At 34.1% G+C, this 17,835-nt stretch overlaps 1 protein-coding gene across 3 annotated transcripts in view; it reads right to left on the reverse strand.

Annotated features, from left to right (window-relative positions):
* LOC129252933 (very low-density lipoprotein receptor-like) overlaps window positions 1-17,835 on the reverse strand; it is a 230,684-nt gene that overhangs the window by 169,078 nt on the left and 43,771 nt on the right. For 2 of the 3 annotated variants that reach the window (XM_054891123.1, XM_054891122.1), the window contains exon 2: window positions 677-799. The exons of the other annotated variant lie outside the window; for it this stretch is intronic. In XM_054891123.1, coding sequence (XP_054747098.1) covers window positions 677-728 — 52 coding nt within the window. In that variant the 5' untranslated portion in view covers window positions 729-799. The remainder of the gene's footprint in view (window positions 1-676; window positions 800-17,835) is intronic. 3 annotated transcript variants of the gene reach the window in all.

The raw sequence follows: 17,835 nt of genomic DNA on the forward strand, positions 1-17,835 counted from the left end.
CTTTAAAATAAATAAAAATAAAATAATAACAATATTAAAAAAAAAAATATTTTCAAAATAAACAAAAAAACTTCCAAATAAATTATACAGCTATTCAACTACTTCTTTCTTTCTTTTTACAATAAAATAGGCTTAACAAAAACTAAAAAAAATAATAAAAAAATGTTGATTACGGGCTTTACACAAAGAAAACCTAAAAAAACAATCAAAAGTTGAAAACTAAAACAAAATTAAATAATATAAAAAAAATTAAAAAAAGTAAATTAAGCAGCTATTCTATTACTGCTACTTCAAATACAGATATAGGTACATAAGCTGAAAAGGAAAAACGTTTAATAAAAAAATCCATTCCAAATTTTGTGTAAAAAGAGGTGAAACCCAATACCCAACAGTAATAAAGTCCAGCACAACAACATAAGGCCGCATAGAAAAGTGAAATACACCCACCACCGAACGAAAAAAGAAACAATAACAGAAATTTCAAGTAAATTTAGAACAACTATTTGAAGAAAAATACGTAACACTGCTGTATGTTGGAATAAATGGGTAAAGCATGCAACGGAACCAAAAGAAGTCGTTTACACGGCATAGATAATTAACTACGAAAAAACTTGTATATAAGTGAATATTTGCTTTGAGAAAATTTGGAAACTTGTTGAATCGAAAAATCTCTTACTGCAAGAAGCCTCATCGGAGCCGTCGGAGCAATCTTTGTTCTGATCACACATCCAAGCTAATGGAATGCATTCACCCTCGCCGGTTTTACAAGAATACTCATCGGGTGAACAACTTTTTGTTTCTGTAAAAAAGTAAAGGAATGATAATATACAATTAATTTTGAATAAAAAGTGCGCAATTTTGTGTTTGAATGGCGTGTTGCTGGTGCAATTGTTTGAGAAAAGAAGTTTTGGTGGTATTTAGGTGTAGGTAGGAGTAACCAGAGGTGCAAGTGTATTGTTAAAGATAAGAAAAAATCGCCGTTGTATTTATATGATTTCATGTGACGGCTTTTAGTTTTGTTGGTATAATGGTTAAGGAAATCTTCTTTTTCTTTGAACTGGTGGGCTTCTATCAAACAAAAAATTGCGACATCTCCGCTGCAAACGCTGCTGGTGTCAGAGAAAGCGGGAAAACCTGCAATTTTTTTTGTAGAAAGCAAACCTCAGTTAGTTAGTACTCCATTTTGACCGCTTTGAAGTAAATAAAATCTCTTGACTTGCTCACTAGTTCGCAAATGCAGAAATAGGACTAGTTCTCAATTAGCTGCATATAGAGTGCACTGGTTTATGTTTTCCTTATTCTTAAATCTCTGTGTAGTATTTGTGTATTTCAGAACTTTCCACTTGTAGTAGTTTAGCGCAATTTTAGCCATTCGCGTCTTCGCTTGCCAGCAGATTTTCTCCAATTATTGCACAATTAAATTTCGTTGTCGCAATAAGTAGATGTTAATTACAGTTTTTAAGCACATACTAATACAAAGATAGAGATAAGTACATACACACACACGCCCACACACAAAAACTCAATTCTGCATAACCAATAAAATTAAAGCTGCGCGTTTAAGCCTGGAACTTGCCTCTCAATTTGTAATTATCCTTTATTTGTACTTGATTATTTGCATTCACAGTAATTGCGTATGCTGAGTGTAGAAATCAAGTGCACACACAACCACACAAATACACAAGCACATGCATCTAAATGATTTGCATTTGCAGTCAAACATCCCGGTAGTCAAACCTACCAGTTTTGGAGTACTTTACTACCAGTTCGTTTTGTAGCTGATGTGCTACGTCTGCGATCTTTTTTCATTGCTAGCAATTTGTATATTTACTAGGCGATGAACTAATATATGACAATGTGCAGTTTCGCCATCAGCATTGCACTCGCACCAGTTAATTAACAGCGTCTGAATTAGAATTGTATCAGAACGTTTCCTTGTCTATTTTGGTTTGTTTATTTTTGTTTGTTTTGATAATCGGAATACTTAATAACATGCTTCGGTAGCGGCCTACCATAGCCATACAATAAACTTGAATAATTAAAAAATATTTCGTTTTTTATTTACCAATTCTAGGTACTTTTTTGAGAGAGCTTCAGGTGCTTCATTATAGATACTTAAGCTCATCGTTATTCAGGCCATTTCTGATTAATTTGTTTATAGGTATGATATGATGACAAAAACGCAACCGTTTTTCGAGACATTCCACTTTAAAAATTATTAAAAAAAAATGTATTTTTGCTTGTGCGCCTACTTTTTGCAAATATTAGCTCAAGAGTTCGATTTTCTAATAAAAAAAATAAAATAATAATAAATGATCATACAAATTATCAGCAAAATTTGAAACAAGCGCAGTTAAAACTGCTGCTTGATAAAGTTTTGAATCTACAATTTTTTACTAAGTATGTCCAATATCCTATTATTAAAAAAATTTTTTTTAAAGAAACTATTCTGTCAATATTTTTAGCTATATTTTATTATTATTTATTATTATAATGGACAACCCAATATTACAACCCACATCGTAATTAACCCTTTACCGCACATGAGCCCGTATATGGGGAATATGGCTTGAGTATAAAAGAAGTAAACTAAAAAAATATTCAAAACAAATTAATGTTAAACATTTTGGTGTAGAGGTTTTCAATATGAGACATCTTCGATTCTTTTAAAATCAAAAATAAAAATGTTAACTTTTAGGGTGAAATAAATTTTTAATTTTTTACTTTAAAAAAAATGTTCCTTTTCCATTTTTCTGGTAAAAATTTACTAAAACTATTTTTTCAGAAAAAAATGTATTTATCGTTAAAGAAACATTTTTTTGGCATTCTTGAAAATTAAAAAATCGAGAAGATTTCATTTTAAGCATTGTGTACAAAAATGTTTCACATAAAATAAATCTAAAAATTATAAATGTTTTTACAATTTGTTTTCGCATGAAACTCCAAATACATGGACACTTAAGAAAAAAATTTAAAAAACTTTATTGTTTAATTGTTATTAGTGTATTTATTTGTTATTCATTGTTAAGGGTAATTGTTTTTTGTCATTCACTTTAAAAATTCTCTACCAAAATATTCCGCACAGAATAAAACTCAAAATTATTATTTTTTTTTTCAAAATATGTAATTTAAATTTAAAATTTTTTCCTGCATGAAACATCGAATGATAGAATAAATATGGTTTTTTAAAGCTATCGCCCCTCGGTAGGCAATAGTAAACCTCCGAGTGCATTTATGCCATGAAAAAAGCTCCTCATAAAATCATCTGCCGTTCAGAAGCAGCATGAAACTGTAGGTCCCTGGATTTGTGGAACAACATCAAGCCGCACATCCCAAATGGGGAAGCGCATGGTAAAATAAATAAAAAGGAGAGTGCAATGTTATATACGCCAGCCTAAAAATAAAGCAATTTTTAGAAAAATTTACGACATTGTCCAAAATCACCAGTTAATGGAGTAGTTCCGTACAGCCAAAAAAAAACAAAAAAGAAAAGAAGCAGATGCCTGATTCATTAACATTTACATGTATCATAATCACTAATATTTATAGTAATAGAATACATTTTATTGTCATACCCCATTATCTGGTCACTTGGTCACTAGTACAATTCTAGTTACTCTTGAACTAACACGATTTTTTCCATCAAATATCAGTTGGTGATGTAGAATGGTGCTGCAAAAATTTGTTGTTGGTAATCGCAAATTGCATTTATTAAGCATTTGATGAGTCCAAAATATTTTGGTAAATTTATGCGTAAATGAGTTCAGAACTTTTATTCTTCGAATACCCAAATTGGTCTCAAACCTCCAAAACCGAAACAAAATTTTCATGTATTTGTAATTAATTACTAAAACTCCATTCATTTTGCTGGGATTTGTGTTTTTAAAAGTAAAAATTTAATTGGTTTTAGTTGTAATTATTACTTTTATTAAGTTCCGCCACAATAATTTTATAACATAAGAGCGAAGATAGAGGAATCCAAAAAAAATTCTCATCAAGAAATTGAAAACTTTGGTAAACGTTTCTTGTTTTTTAATAAATTATTTAAAAAGTTCGAAAGTTTGAAGAAAATTTTCTTTCAGTGCTCATGTTGATCAGAAGGACTAGAGCGAATAAAGTCACCTGTTCCAACAAAAACATATACATGTACGACATACCCATTTTCAATTTTCTTTGCTATTACCACAGCTGCAAGATAAATTCATCGTAGCGAGGACTAAACGCCATAAAATTTTTGACGGCGGTCTAGTGGTGTGCGAACTAAGAATTAACTAAGCTTGCGGTTATTATACAACAGACCAGCATTTGTTTCAGTGGAAATCCACCGTACATAGAACTACACAAAGAAATTCGCATACAAAAGGTGTACGGAAAGGAGAGAAAGAGAAAGCTTGCGGTAACAAGGCCAGCAAAGAAAATTACGTTGTGTGAAATAGAAATAGTAAGGGAAAACACACAATAGAGGTTTCGCGTTCTTCTAGGAAGAAAAGCGATACCAGAGAGAGAAACATTTTCGTAGAGAGAAGCAAACACAAAGATAAAGATAAAACAAGAAATACTGGCGGTAGCTATCGACGCTATCGTCATGAATATTCAAATGGGTATGTAAGCCATATGCATGTAAATTACAACACCAGGCTGGTCAAGCGATGCTTTAAAGTATAGTAGAAGGAGGAGGTGTTTACAATGCATATGTGAACTGATAAAGTAAAGAATTTTTAAAAATGTGGTAAAGATGAGTAAAAAATTGATTAGAGTTAACCATGCATTTAGACCCTATTGATGTCCTATATCCCACGAGGGATTAAGAACCAGAATAAGAAGACGAAGAAGAAGAGGAAGAAGAAGATGAAGAAGAGGACACATGTGTAAACGGCGCTGTCTTAGCAATATTAGCAACGCGGTGAATTTGAAATATTTTTGACTATTTATTTATTGGATGATATTGATCTGGACAACGTTTATTTTCAACAAGACGGCGCTACGTGCCACACAAGCAACGAAACCATTGATCTTTTACGGGAAAAGTTTCCGGACCGTGTTATCTCTCAGAGATGTGATCATACTTGGCCACCGAGATCTTGTGATTCAACACCTTGTGACTTTTTTCTTTGGGGCCACGTGCAAGAGAAGGTGTACGCCAATAGCCCAGGGTCGATTCAAGACCTCAAAGATGGAATTCGTGAGGCTATCGTGGACATAGGGTAGCCACTTTGCAATTCAGTTATGGAAATTTTCATGAAAGGGATATTATCCTGTAAGCGTTGTCGTGGTGGTAATTTGCCTGATGTTATTTTCCACTATTAACGGAATACCTTCCTTTTTATAATGAAATAAACATCCGATGATTTATGTTAAAAAATAACATTTTTCTTTGAATACCAAAATGACGCCTCTTATTGGAAAACCCTTTAGTTCATACTACAACAAGAACCATATAACTCAAATAATAACAAATATAACTTAGACAGAATGTGTAAAAAAATAAAGTAGTTATGAAGAAGTATCAAATTCTTCATTGAATTTGGGTGCAACAAAGTGCAAGTTTGAATTGGCTCAAAAAGCGCGTTGATTTTTTAGAATTTTTCTTTCGGCATACAAAAGGAATTGCTAACATTCGTTATATGTAAGAGAATGTCAAATAAAACTCGAAAAAAAGAAAATATATACATATATGAGAAGTCAACACAAAATTTGAGACACTTTAAACTGACTGAAAAAAATAAATAATAAATAATTGGTGCGTGCTCCCTTTTTGGGTGTTTGGCCGAGCTCCTCCTCTTATTTGAGGTGTACATCTTGATGTTTTTCCACATAGTTTTATGACGCCTCCTAGCAGCTGATTTTATGAAGAGCTTTTTCACTGCAAAAAGCACCTTCGACGGTCTGTCATTGCCTGCCCAGGAGCGACCGCTCGATTAGAAAAAACTTTTCCGTACTGCTACTAAAACTGATTTTATATTTCATGCACGATGATTCGAAAGCACGCACTTTTGAATGGCAGTCACGCATGAAGCTATTCGGCTACGACGGCCTACTGGCACAGTATTACTCTGAAATTGAAAAGGTTGCAAAACTGCGGATAGGATAATTAGGATAATTTTATGATGAATTTTATGAATTTTTATGTAATTTTTTTTTATTTTGTACGAAGTTTAATATATTAAGTTAGATGTTTTTTGTTTTAGTACAAATTTTTTTTGGGAAAAAATATAAAAATAAAACAAAAAATAAATAAATAGTCAAAATTGTGCAATACGTCGCGCTGCTATCACTATGAATACTGGTGTACTCATTTTCGGTATTTGCCTGCTTGACTTTCAAACCCTTGTTTTACATTTTCCACTATAGTTTTCCAACACTTTTAACCTATATTTCAAATATTCCATTACTTGCAGACATTGCCTCTACCGTTTGACTATTTTAAAGGCTTGTCTCTTTTCTTATACTTCAATTTTCAGTAGCTAAGAGCCTTTAAAATCAAATTAAAATTAAATCTAATATTTATTGCTTCAATATTTGCTAAGTGCTCATATATGTATGTATGTAAGTATGGATGCTGGTGGTAAGTAGAAGTAAGGGGTATATTTTGCTATTTATTTCTTGGAAATAAATGTCGAGGAGACACGCGCACACCCATACATATATGGACACACATATTGTTAAATTTATAACAATGAAGAGGAGAAGACTAAAGAGCTATGCAGTTTCAAGGAAAGTAATAACAGTAAAATGTAAGGTATTGAATTATGTGATATAAAAGTTCAAGCGCAAGAAATTACTTTGGCTAATTAGAAAATATAGCATATTTTTATTTTTTATATTTCTTTTGCAGAACTTTGTAATTGCAGAGGTTATGGAACCTCCAACAAAGAGTTTCTTAGCCAAGTATCCCAGCATTGCAGTATTATTCCATCCGCCATATGCTCCGAGCCTGTGACTTTTTTCCTTAAAGGAAAACTTGCGTTAAATGGAAGAATGTGGGAGTCATTTGTATCCATAAAAGCGAAAGTGTACCGCGAATTTTTTTTACCTAGGTTAATTTAGGTTTTGGTGGCAGTCGGTTTAGAATAGTCCACTCACTTAGACCAGGTAACCTTACTGGTTATTTATCATGGAACAATTTAGACGCTCTTATGAAACGTAGGACAGGTTTTATCCCAACAGCGGATAGTTCCGTATGCGAGTCAAACGGGTACTTTCCTAACAAGCCTGCTCTGCTCCTAGCTAAAGCTGTTTCTTTCTCTTTCTCGTGTCTACAACTTCTGCAGTATTCTTGCGAAGCAATTCACCTGACCTTTCCTTATCTATTTGCGGCCAATTTAGCCTGGTTGTAGCACAAGCATTTTCTTCTCTCCGTACCTTATTGACCTCTTGGAGAATATTATTTTTTATTCGTATATCTCTTTTCAAGCAGTGTAAGATTAGTAACTTTTCTGGGTTGCTCCTTGGACGTGCAATTTTTTACTTAAATTACAAAAATCGCTTATTTCCAAAAAGAGAGAAACACTGATAAAAGGGCTAAGCTGTAAAATCATAAATTGTTGAAAGCTCTATAGGGAAATGTTAAAGTACTTTGCTCTTATTAAAAATTAGTTGCGTTATTGAATTCAATAGGTAATGGCTGAAATGTTGTAAATCTCTTAGATATAAATGCAATAATGAGGTAATCATGGTAAGTTATGAACAAGCGAGATTGCATGCTTGAAAATATAATTTTTTTTTTTTTGAATATTCCAGTGAATCCATGCGAGGTACATTTTCCAAGTAATTATTTTCAACATTATTAATGACTCTTTTAAAAATGTATTTACAATGGTGGCTAAATTTTATTTTTTTCATATTTAAAATGTGAAATGTTTCGCGAGCCGCAAGTAAATGCGTATTTAAAAGGAATTAAATAAAAATTTCTTACAGCAATTATATTTATTGAAAAAGTCTACTGTAAATGAAAGTAAACATATTGTATTGAATTTAAATATTAAAAATTACATACTTTTATTTTAGCTCTTTTGATAATTCTTTAAAATTCGGTGAATAATTGGTGACAGCGGTTCTCAGCAATTTTTTGAGATGCTGGTTAGTTAATACTGATCTGTGTTTGGATTTCTCGAATTTTTCATCGAACTCAAAGCAAATTCTATTTGGATAAAAACATAATAAATTCATAAGAATATAATGGCACAAAACTTAACAGAAAACTCGGGTAAATTTATCGAGAGCCACAAATAATCCTTCTAAGAGCCTAATGTGGCACGCGAGCCGCAGGTTAGATCCCTTGGTATAGAGTTTCTTGAAATAAAATATAGGGGTTTCCAATAACAGGTGTTAGAGGTGAATGGATTGCGCTATCGGGAGATGATTAACGATTTTTTATGGCCGGAATTGGATGGTATTGATCTGGACAACGTTTATTTTCAACAAGACTACGTGCCACACAAGCAACGAAACCATTCATCTTTTACCGGAAAAGTTTCCGGACCGTGTTATCTCTCGAAGAGGTGATCACAAGTGGCCACCGAGATCTTGTGATTTAACACCTTGTGACTTTTTTCTTTGGAGCCACGTGAAAGAGAAGGTCAACGTCAATTGCCCAGAGTCGATTCAAGACCATTCTATCACAGATAAAGATAAATATCTACGTTTCTCTAGAGAACTTAAATCTTTGAATAGGGATTTAAAGCGAAATTATATTCTCAAGTTCGAATCGGGCATTAAATTAAATCCTGGTTCCTTCTGGCGATATGTAAAGTCCAGGAAATCATGCTAAAGTATTCCTTCGGTTGCCTTCTATAACGAAACTCAAGCACATACTTCATAGATGCTGCCAATTTTTTTGCAGATTTTTTTGTGTTAAAATTTTCAAGTAGACTCTTATTTAATTCATGTGTTTCACTCGAACATGAATTCCTCAACCAATATTGGCTCGTTAACTTATACGCTTTCTGATATTCAAGATGGAATTCGGCCACTCAAAACATCAACCAAAACTGATGTAGATGGGCTATCTTCGTATCTTCTTTTAAAAAACTGCTCTGAAATCGCCTATCCACTTTGGTTAATGCTTTGATGAGGTTAATTATAGTGTTTGAATTTGCAAATTGAGTGCTATAGGATTCCAATTCACTCTTTTAAAATGGATTAAATCCTATCTCTCCTCTCGGAAATGTGTTGTTAATCTTGATGGAGCGTCATCTATTCCTTTTATTGCGTCCTCTGGTGTATCTCAGGGAAGTATATTGCGTCCCATACTTTTTATTAATGACATTTCTAGTTGTTTTAATAACGCAAATTTTCTCTTGTATGCCGATGATTTTAAGATATACTCGGGGATTGCAAGTACAGTGGACTCTTTAAACTTTCAATCTGATTTAGATAACGTTGTTGCTTGGTGTAAAAGAAATAAGTTAGATTTAAATATAAGCAAGTGTTTTTATATTTCTTGTTCTAAATCTTGTTCTCTTATACCCACTTCCTACCTCATTTGTGGTTCAAGTTTATCCAATCGAAGTCAAATTACTGATTTAAGTTCTTGCAACTATCTAAGTCCCGGGATAAATACCGGGATTCTGAGTTTTCGGGATGATATCAACGAGATCTCGAAAATCCCATTATCGCAAAAATCGAAAAAATTACATCCCTAATACACACATACACACGCTCATGTATTATAGTCATGCATACACCCAATATACTCTGAGTACATACACATCTACGGTCGCGACACTCTTTGAATAATCAAATATATTACATTTTCCAAATCATTAAGCAAATTAAGCAAATTAACTTTTACCGTAATCTTTGTTACATATTCAATATGAGCTGTCATACATATATTGGACATATTTGTCCAACAACACCAAACGTGGTGCCAGGTGCACACAAACAAAATCAATCAAAATAGAGAGGGAAAAATTAATATAAAAGCAAATGAAAGTAAAACTTGGTAAAGGCATCAATCCATTTTGGAGTAAAAACAACAACTTTCGCTATACCAAAAAAAAAAAAAAATGTATGAAAATTTAGGTAAACAAAAGTCTGCTATAAAGTAGATGGTGCGACTTAATTTCCGTTCAGTGCGCCAATGCGCCAAACATTGCATACAAAATCATTAACACTGTCTGTTTGCTTACAATCTATTTACGAGTATACGAGGGTCGTTTGAAAAGACCGTGAAAAAATAAAAATTACTTAATTGTTTGAGGTTAACCTCTTCATTTTTGGCATAGTCTCTTTTAGGCTTATACACTTGCACAACGCTGTTCCACTTTGTTGATCTCTTCCGAATAATGCGATTTGTTTAAGTTTGAAAAATAGTAATTTTTTTCTGCAATCACCTCCTCATTTGAATAAAACCTTTTTCCCGCCAGCCATTCATTCAAATTTTGGAACAGATAGTAAACCTTCCAGGATGTGAAGGGTTAAAATTATTTTCATTAATTTGCGAGCAAAACAGCTGAGGTCAAGTTGCACTGAGAGCCCTTGCTAACCCACGCTGCTCTTCGAAATTAGTCGGTGAATGTAAGGCAATACTGAACAGTGTTGCAAAACACAACTAAGTTTGTCGTATTTGGGTGCCTGAACATTGTTGTAATGCAGCGGACGAGTTGGACAGTGGCTAATGAAGGCTCTGCAAGAATACCACTAGGCCTTGAACCTTTTCTAGGTCTCAATTCTGCATCCACTATGGATTGATGACTTCATGAGGTCTACTCATAGAAGACGTCGGTCTGAGCTGGACTCCGTCAAGTGCTTTGAGAAAGAACCAAAAAAGAAATTAGCAACCTGCCTCTTAAAACTTAGTAGGGAGGCCCTCAGGGCACAATGCCTGTGGTCAGCATATGGCTACATGAGAATCATTGGTGACCCAATATGCCTATTCTGTCTTGGGAATGAAGACACTGCAGAGCATTTTCTTTGTAGCTGTCCGGAGTTATCTAGAATCAGACTTAGACTGTTGGGTTGCGATGTACTGAGTATGGATAAGGTTCATATTCTTTCTCTTCCAGATCTTTTAAGATTCATCAATGAATGAAAAAAAATTACGTGACCCAAATAATTGATCTCAAATCAATATTTCCGATTTTCCGTCTTACTATTCATATCTTTCTTTCTAATGCAATCTTTCTGGGTGTAGGTCTTTCTGACTGAGGGCTTGGACTTGTCCAATCCCCCATAAATCTTATATAATCTGAGCTATAACTGCTAAGGCACGAGTTGGTGTATTGTCGTAATGGAAAAGGAAGCAAGAAAAAACACAAAGAAATATACCGATTGGGTTGAAACTTCGTTTGTGTTCTTGCATAACCTCGATACACGATAACTTTGCTGACCTCTAGTCTATTCACGTATTTTTCGAACGACCCTCGTATATGTTGATGTCGATGTCTGCCTCTGGTTAATTTGAGCTGACTGCTGTAAGGGTTGCTGTTGTAGTGGCTGGTGCTACGAGTATTGCCCTGCTTTCAATCGCTCAATGCTGCCCTCTTTGAATTGTTAGCTAAGGTTAGTGTTCGTGGCTGACTTTGACTGTGTTGATGTACTATACCTACATACTATATGTATGCTAGAGGGGACGTGTGGATGTGCTAATGTTTGTTTTGCCAGCTTAAGCTTATATACTAGCGGCATTGACGCAACTCGCTCCCTTTCAAGTGTTAGATGAGCTGCGATGAAGATTGCACAAAGCGGAATGGAAACTTTTTAATTATGAACTTATCGACGGTTGATAATCAGTGTTTACATTTTATCGCACTTTCAGTGAAATGTAAATAAATAGAGGAAATATTGATGCGGTCCAAGGATGGCAGTAGATGAGTGGTGAAATGAAAATGAAGAATAAGATTAATGGAAACACTCCCCTGACAAATAAATGCCAGGCAAAGGAATGCTTTGAAATAATTACTGCAGATTTTTTGAATGAATTGCGATTGTTAAATTACACAAATTGCGGACAATAAAATATTGGCGAGGAATTGAAAGTCGTGTTGTTTTTTTTTTTTTGTGTAAATTACTTTTCATTTGTTAATTGGTTGAACTTTGGGTGGCTATCGTTGGACAAAAATTATGAGCTAATGGTATATTTGTGTGCATAAAGCTTACATTACAAATTACATTTCATTATGCAGTTTTTTACATAAAATTTCATACTTTTACTAAGTCACTTTAAGTTTTGAGAACTGAATCGACTTATTTCAAAATTTATAAAACAATCATAGTTGGGATTTTCCCGTTTTGGAACAAATACGTTTTTTGTCTTCTCCTTACTCTGTGGACACTTGAATAAGTTTTCACAAGTTAGTCCGATTCGAGGCTTCCTATAATTTAACAGATATTTTCCGTTTAGAATTTGCCATTTTGTTCGATAAATTTTGCTTATTTCGCAAGTAATTTCATAGTTCTGCCTATCCGTTGACCTATTGATACAAACTACACCAAACTACGAATTTTCAACGAAGACCGTCGGATAAAGTTTTCGAGTAAAAGTTGTGCGAAATAATAAATATCTAAGTCACGGAAACAATATCCAAATCGTGGAATTAATCCCTAAATTCCGGTATTGTAAGAATAAAATCTGAAAAACCCCAGGATTGTAGAAAGATCGAACAAGCTTACATCCCTACTACAAGTATTCGGTTTATCATTAATTGATCATAAGAATTGATCACGAGGAGAAGGTAAAGTAAGCTGCAAGTCAACTTAGACCTGAGGCACTTCCAAAGCAATGTTTAGGTGCCGCTCATCCAAATTTATAACTTACAGATATAAAAATTCTGAGCATCTTGCTATGCAATGTAAAGGCAAAATTAGAGCTTGCACTCTCTTTGGTAAACCTTTCCTCAAATTTAACCTATTCTAGAACAAATCAAATGAATTATTGGTTTCGCTCAAATCAAAGAGTTCAAATTTGTTCCAAACGAAGTATTAAATGCCACACCTTGGTACGAATATAATTCTTGGAACTTTTGGGGGAAAGGTGCTAACAACAGCAAACTTGTCCCAATCACTTGAACTGAACGGAATATTTTTGTGGGCCACTAGAAAGTCCTTGAAATTTTTCGACAAGACAATAAAAAGCGGCCACAAGTGCAGGCGAGCAAAAACCTACAAAGACCTGCAAACGAATACACACGCGTGCACAAGCAAACGCCAAAGCATACTTTAGGCTTGCAAATATGCAGACTGCAATATTTTCGCAAAGTGCCATATATATTTACATTTGTGTATACCAATACATATGTACATAGGAACATGGTTTTTTTACTTTTATCACTCGGCTGGTGGCGCATTTATCTAACAGACAGACATTGGCTTTTATAGCAGTTGCTACAAACAGCCAAACCAAACCAACTAAGATAAGGCAGGCAAACATTCCAAAAAAAAAAAAAACAATTGTACAAAGAAATAATAAAAAGAATAAAAAATAATAAAAAGAATTCCTAAATGGTGTGGCTCACTTTTAAAGGCGCAATCGCATAAAAGCAGCCATCTTAACATTGATAAGCTTTTACGCTGAATAGCGGCGCACAAAGGCCTACGAACAAGTGGCGAAAACATGAAAGAGCAAGTAAGTGGAGAAGCAGAAAAAGGAATGAGAAGAAGGAAAATCAAGGCTGGTAGAAAATGCAGAGAATAAAAGTTAATAAAGCTTAAAAGTATTTGTGGTTTGTGAGGCAGGCAGGCCGCACAAGTTGGGGTCGGAGGAGCAGAGCTGGTTCATTGACGCTCTGTACTTGAACAAGATTTATAGACGAAAGGGAAGATGCTGGCCAAAGAAAAGAATTTGCAGTGAAATATTTAAGTAATAAGCACAAAAATCCTTAAAAAAATGTAAGCTGTTTAAATTTAAGTAGTCTTACTTTTCAGAGATTTTTCGGAGGTTTTTTTTTAGCAGTGAATCTGCATAAGTAAATTGTTTATCAACGTCCAGAAAATATATTTAAGAGAGAAAACTAATCCAATTAAAATGCTGATCAGTATTTTAGAAATATATTCCAAATAAATTAAATCAAATGAGTTTGAATGGAATAAGAAACCTTGTTTTGATGGTTAAATTAAAAAATTACTCACTTTCTTTATTCGTTTACAAAACATTGATTATTTTATTACTGTTCAAGTTGTGATTTGTATTTGAAATACCGAGTGATAAATATACATAAACATTAACTGAACAAATTTTATCGCAACCAACGCTTGCCAACGCTTGCTTTCAAGTAAATTTCATATTTCCATGTGCCAGAATTTGTTCCGAATTCATCCACTGAGTCTTATAAGTCTCTTGTGATAATAGTAACAAGTCGATACTTAGGACTTAGCGCCAGGGTAATCAGCTACCCTGCCACAAATCAAATATATTAACGAAACCAACGCAATACAAGAGTCTTGTCCGAGGCCTTATGCACCCGAGAGAAGTGAACAAGGAAAAACAAAACTTAGGACTTCATACAAACAAGTTGATATTTAACTAGTTTCCGACTACTTACTTTACGACGTCTTTGTCCTTTTGTGGCTCGAAACACACAAATTGTTCGGAGGTTTACTTGGAAGAATTACTACTGCCATTATCGAATGCCTGAATGCCGAAAAGCCATGAATAGAAGAAATGAATAAAACGCATACTGGTAGTTATAATGCATAGTGAATAATTCCTAGAACGTATCTTTTCTTATGTAATTTTTGCATTTTTTGAGTAGACAAATACACAATTTTAACCACGTTAGAACAACGCGTTGAAATTTTTGAAACTTATTAAGAAAATGGCCGATTTTTAGAAACAACACAACACGAAATTCGTGATTTTTTGCAAATAAAATTTAATGAGTCGACAATTTGAAGGTTGATGAAAAAATAAGAGCCATATTTTGTATAAAAATAATGAGAATATAAAATAATCTAATTTTTACATGTTGTGTTTTAAAATTACATCTCACAATTGCATACATTAGACCCTTTATAATCCTATTTCCAAGTAGCAGATATACTAAAATTTTGTTTCGAGTTCATACACTGCGTTTTATGAATTGCCGTTGAAGATCTAGGCGGACTTGTTTATATCTAGGCTTGTTGCGAACTAGTTACTAGTTAGCTAGTTTCCGACTAGTTACTTTAGGCCACTTTGTTTCTTTGTGGCTCGATACACACTAATTACCTGTCTGTTTTCAAAGAGGAATTACTCTTGACATTGTTGAACGTCTGAGGCAAAAAGCGATAAATAGAAGAAAACAATGAAACACACAGTGGCAGTTATAATATATTAAAAATGTAAAGAAATATTAATGTCTATATATGTACTGTGAATGAACTTCAGATTGTGTACCCTTTCGTAAATCACTCGATGCTTAGAATTTTGATTTTGAAACATACGAGGAGTTGTCTAAAGTTCGGGGTTTGAAGACGCTAAAAATTAAATTTGGAACATGAATTCAATAACATTCCCTCCAGATTTTTAATGAATTTCCCAGATCTATGCTAGAGTTTATTTGTATCAACGAAAAAAAAATTTGCCTTGGCCTTCAGCAATAGGCGATCTTATTTTATCATCATCAATTAATTTTTTTTCTGGAAGCTCTTGATTTTTATTTCTGCAAATAAGAATCGAAAAAATATTAGTGTATATAAACTGGAGCGAAGTTGGGGAAATATTTCGAAGCCACGGTTCTGTAAGGCAGTTATGACATAAGTTTCGTGTAAAAAAGAGCATAGTAAAGCGGTTTAAGCGAGCATGAAAGCCCATTTTCTGCTTACTTTTCCTTAGTAAAATCGTTTATTTTTTTAAGTTTCCAATAACTTTTAATATTCACTTGGTTTTTTTTTTATAACTTATCAGCGAGGCGATTTCTTCAATAGCCATTTCCTCTTTAGCTGATTGTGTTGCCTTGAACGTCTTAGGCGGTGCTGCCTTTTTTTGTGGCACTACATAAACGGCGGTCGCCGTAGCCGAATGGGTTGGTGCGTGACTACCATTCGGAATTCACAGAGAGAACGTAGGTTCGAATCTCGCTGAAACACCAAAATTAAGAAAAACATTTTTCTAATAGCGGTCGCCCCTCGGCAGGCAATGACAAACCTCCGAGTGTATTTCTGCCATCCAAAAGCTCCTCATAAAAAAAATATCTGCCGTTCGGAGTCGGCTTGGAACTGTAGGTCCCTCCATTTGTGGAACAACATCAAGACGCACGCCCCAAATAGGAGGAGGAGATCGGCCAAATACCCAAAAAGGGTGTACGTGCCAATTATATATATGTATGTATACATAAACTACTTCAACTCAGTTTCTTAGTTATGCAGCTAGGCTTCGTCGGCGGCAGCAATCCGGTACATAAGTGCAAGCCTGTTCTCGCTAAACAGATACTCGTACGATAACTCGCTTGAATATTCTGAAGTGATGAAAGGAATATCGGTACTCATCTCTAGCTGATATAGGATATATTAATATACCCAACGGGATCGCAGATGATGCCTCACCTATTTCTGAAATTCATCTAATTTTGAAACGTTTATACTCTAGAACATATTTTTCAACTTCTTCAACAATTTCACAATGCGTCATTTACGGCCGGCGTGAGTGCTAATTTTTTTCAGTTGAGTCTCTAGCTTTTGAATAGACTCGAGCACTTACAAATCAATATTTCTCTTGAACTATAATCAATGTAATATGCTATCGCTTTTATTATTCTTCGTTATGAATTTCAATACTTAGTAAGGAACTTAATTACGATTCGAAATTCAATTTTCTTCATGATCAACTTCTTTTGTCTGACAATATCTGAGGTATGTGTATGAGCTGCAACTTAGTTATTTAGTTGCATTGAATCGCCAAACAGATTTAAATAAAAAAAATTCCATTCGCCTTATCAAACATTTCCATTCCGCGTACCTTTTGGCCTTGCCTCTTAACCGATGTATATTTTTACTGAAGCCATGAGCTGACCACCTTTTCAGTTCTAGTGGAAGTGAGAAATTCCAATCATGCCTTAGTAGAAAAAAAAATAACAGCTTATCCATCATTTTGCTACCTGGGAGAAAAAACTTATGTATTTCAAAAAAACTACTCTAATACAAATTCTATTAAATCCCACCAATCAACACCTTCAACTGCGATCTAATTTAAGCCAATAGCGAATTTGCACACAAATAAACCGAAAAACCCACGCCATGCACACATAAATTAACCAGCTTACGATCACCGCCGAGCCTAATCACTTAAGTTGAGTGACGAAATTTACGATTTAAATAAGTTTTTGGCAACTTTCAGTCTGGAAAAGTTCTACCAAAAATTGTCTGCGTAGCCGGACAAAGCAATCAAGGTAAGTGATGAACAAATGATAAGGGTCTTATATGTCATTACCTTGGCCTTTGGCGAGTGAAAGGAAAACGAGAAAGGCACAAAGGTACAGAGAGAAAAGTATGTAGAAGTAAACAAATGAACTAAGGTAAAGTAAAATAAAGTAAGTGCTTGACATAGTTCGAAAGTGGTAACTGCAAAGTGTATGCGCATATGTGTTGGTGTGCTGCAGTATAGGCAAAACTTTGCCTGTCGCGAAGAGTAAGGAGCCGTATCCAAGAGTGCGTAAGTGGTTTTCTAAATGTGTCGCACTAATATTTTTACTATCTCAACATGCAGTTTTTTTCTTTTGAGTTTCCGTGATGCCTTGCGCAATGTTACCTACTTTTTTTTTTACTTATTTTTGTACTAGCACATAATTTCCATAATATCTACAATTTTTACTTTTCATCATTCTTGCTTTTAAAAGTTTGTTGCTACTCAGAGTTTTATTTAATTTAAGTTTTCCACTTCTTCTACTTTATAATGTGGCTACCTTCCCACTTCCAATG

This window comes from Anastrepha obliqua, chromosome 1 (assembly GCF_027943255.1).
Source record: "Anastrepha obliqua isolate idAnaObli1 chromosome 1, idAnaObli1_1.0, whole genome shotgun sequence".
NCBI classification, from domain to species: Eukaryota; Metazoa; Arthropoda; class Insecta; order Diptera; family Tephritidae; genus Anastrepha; species Anastrepha obliqua.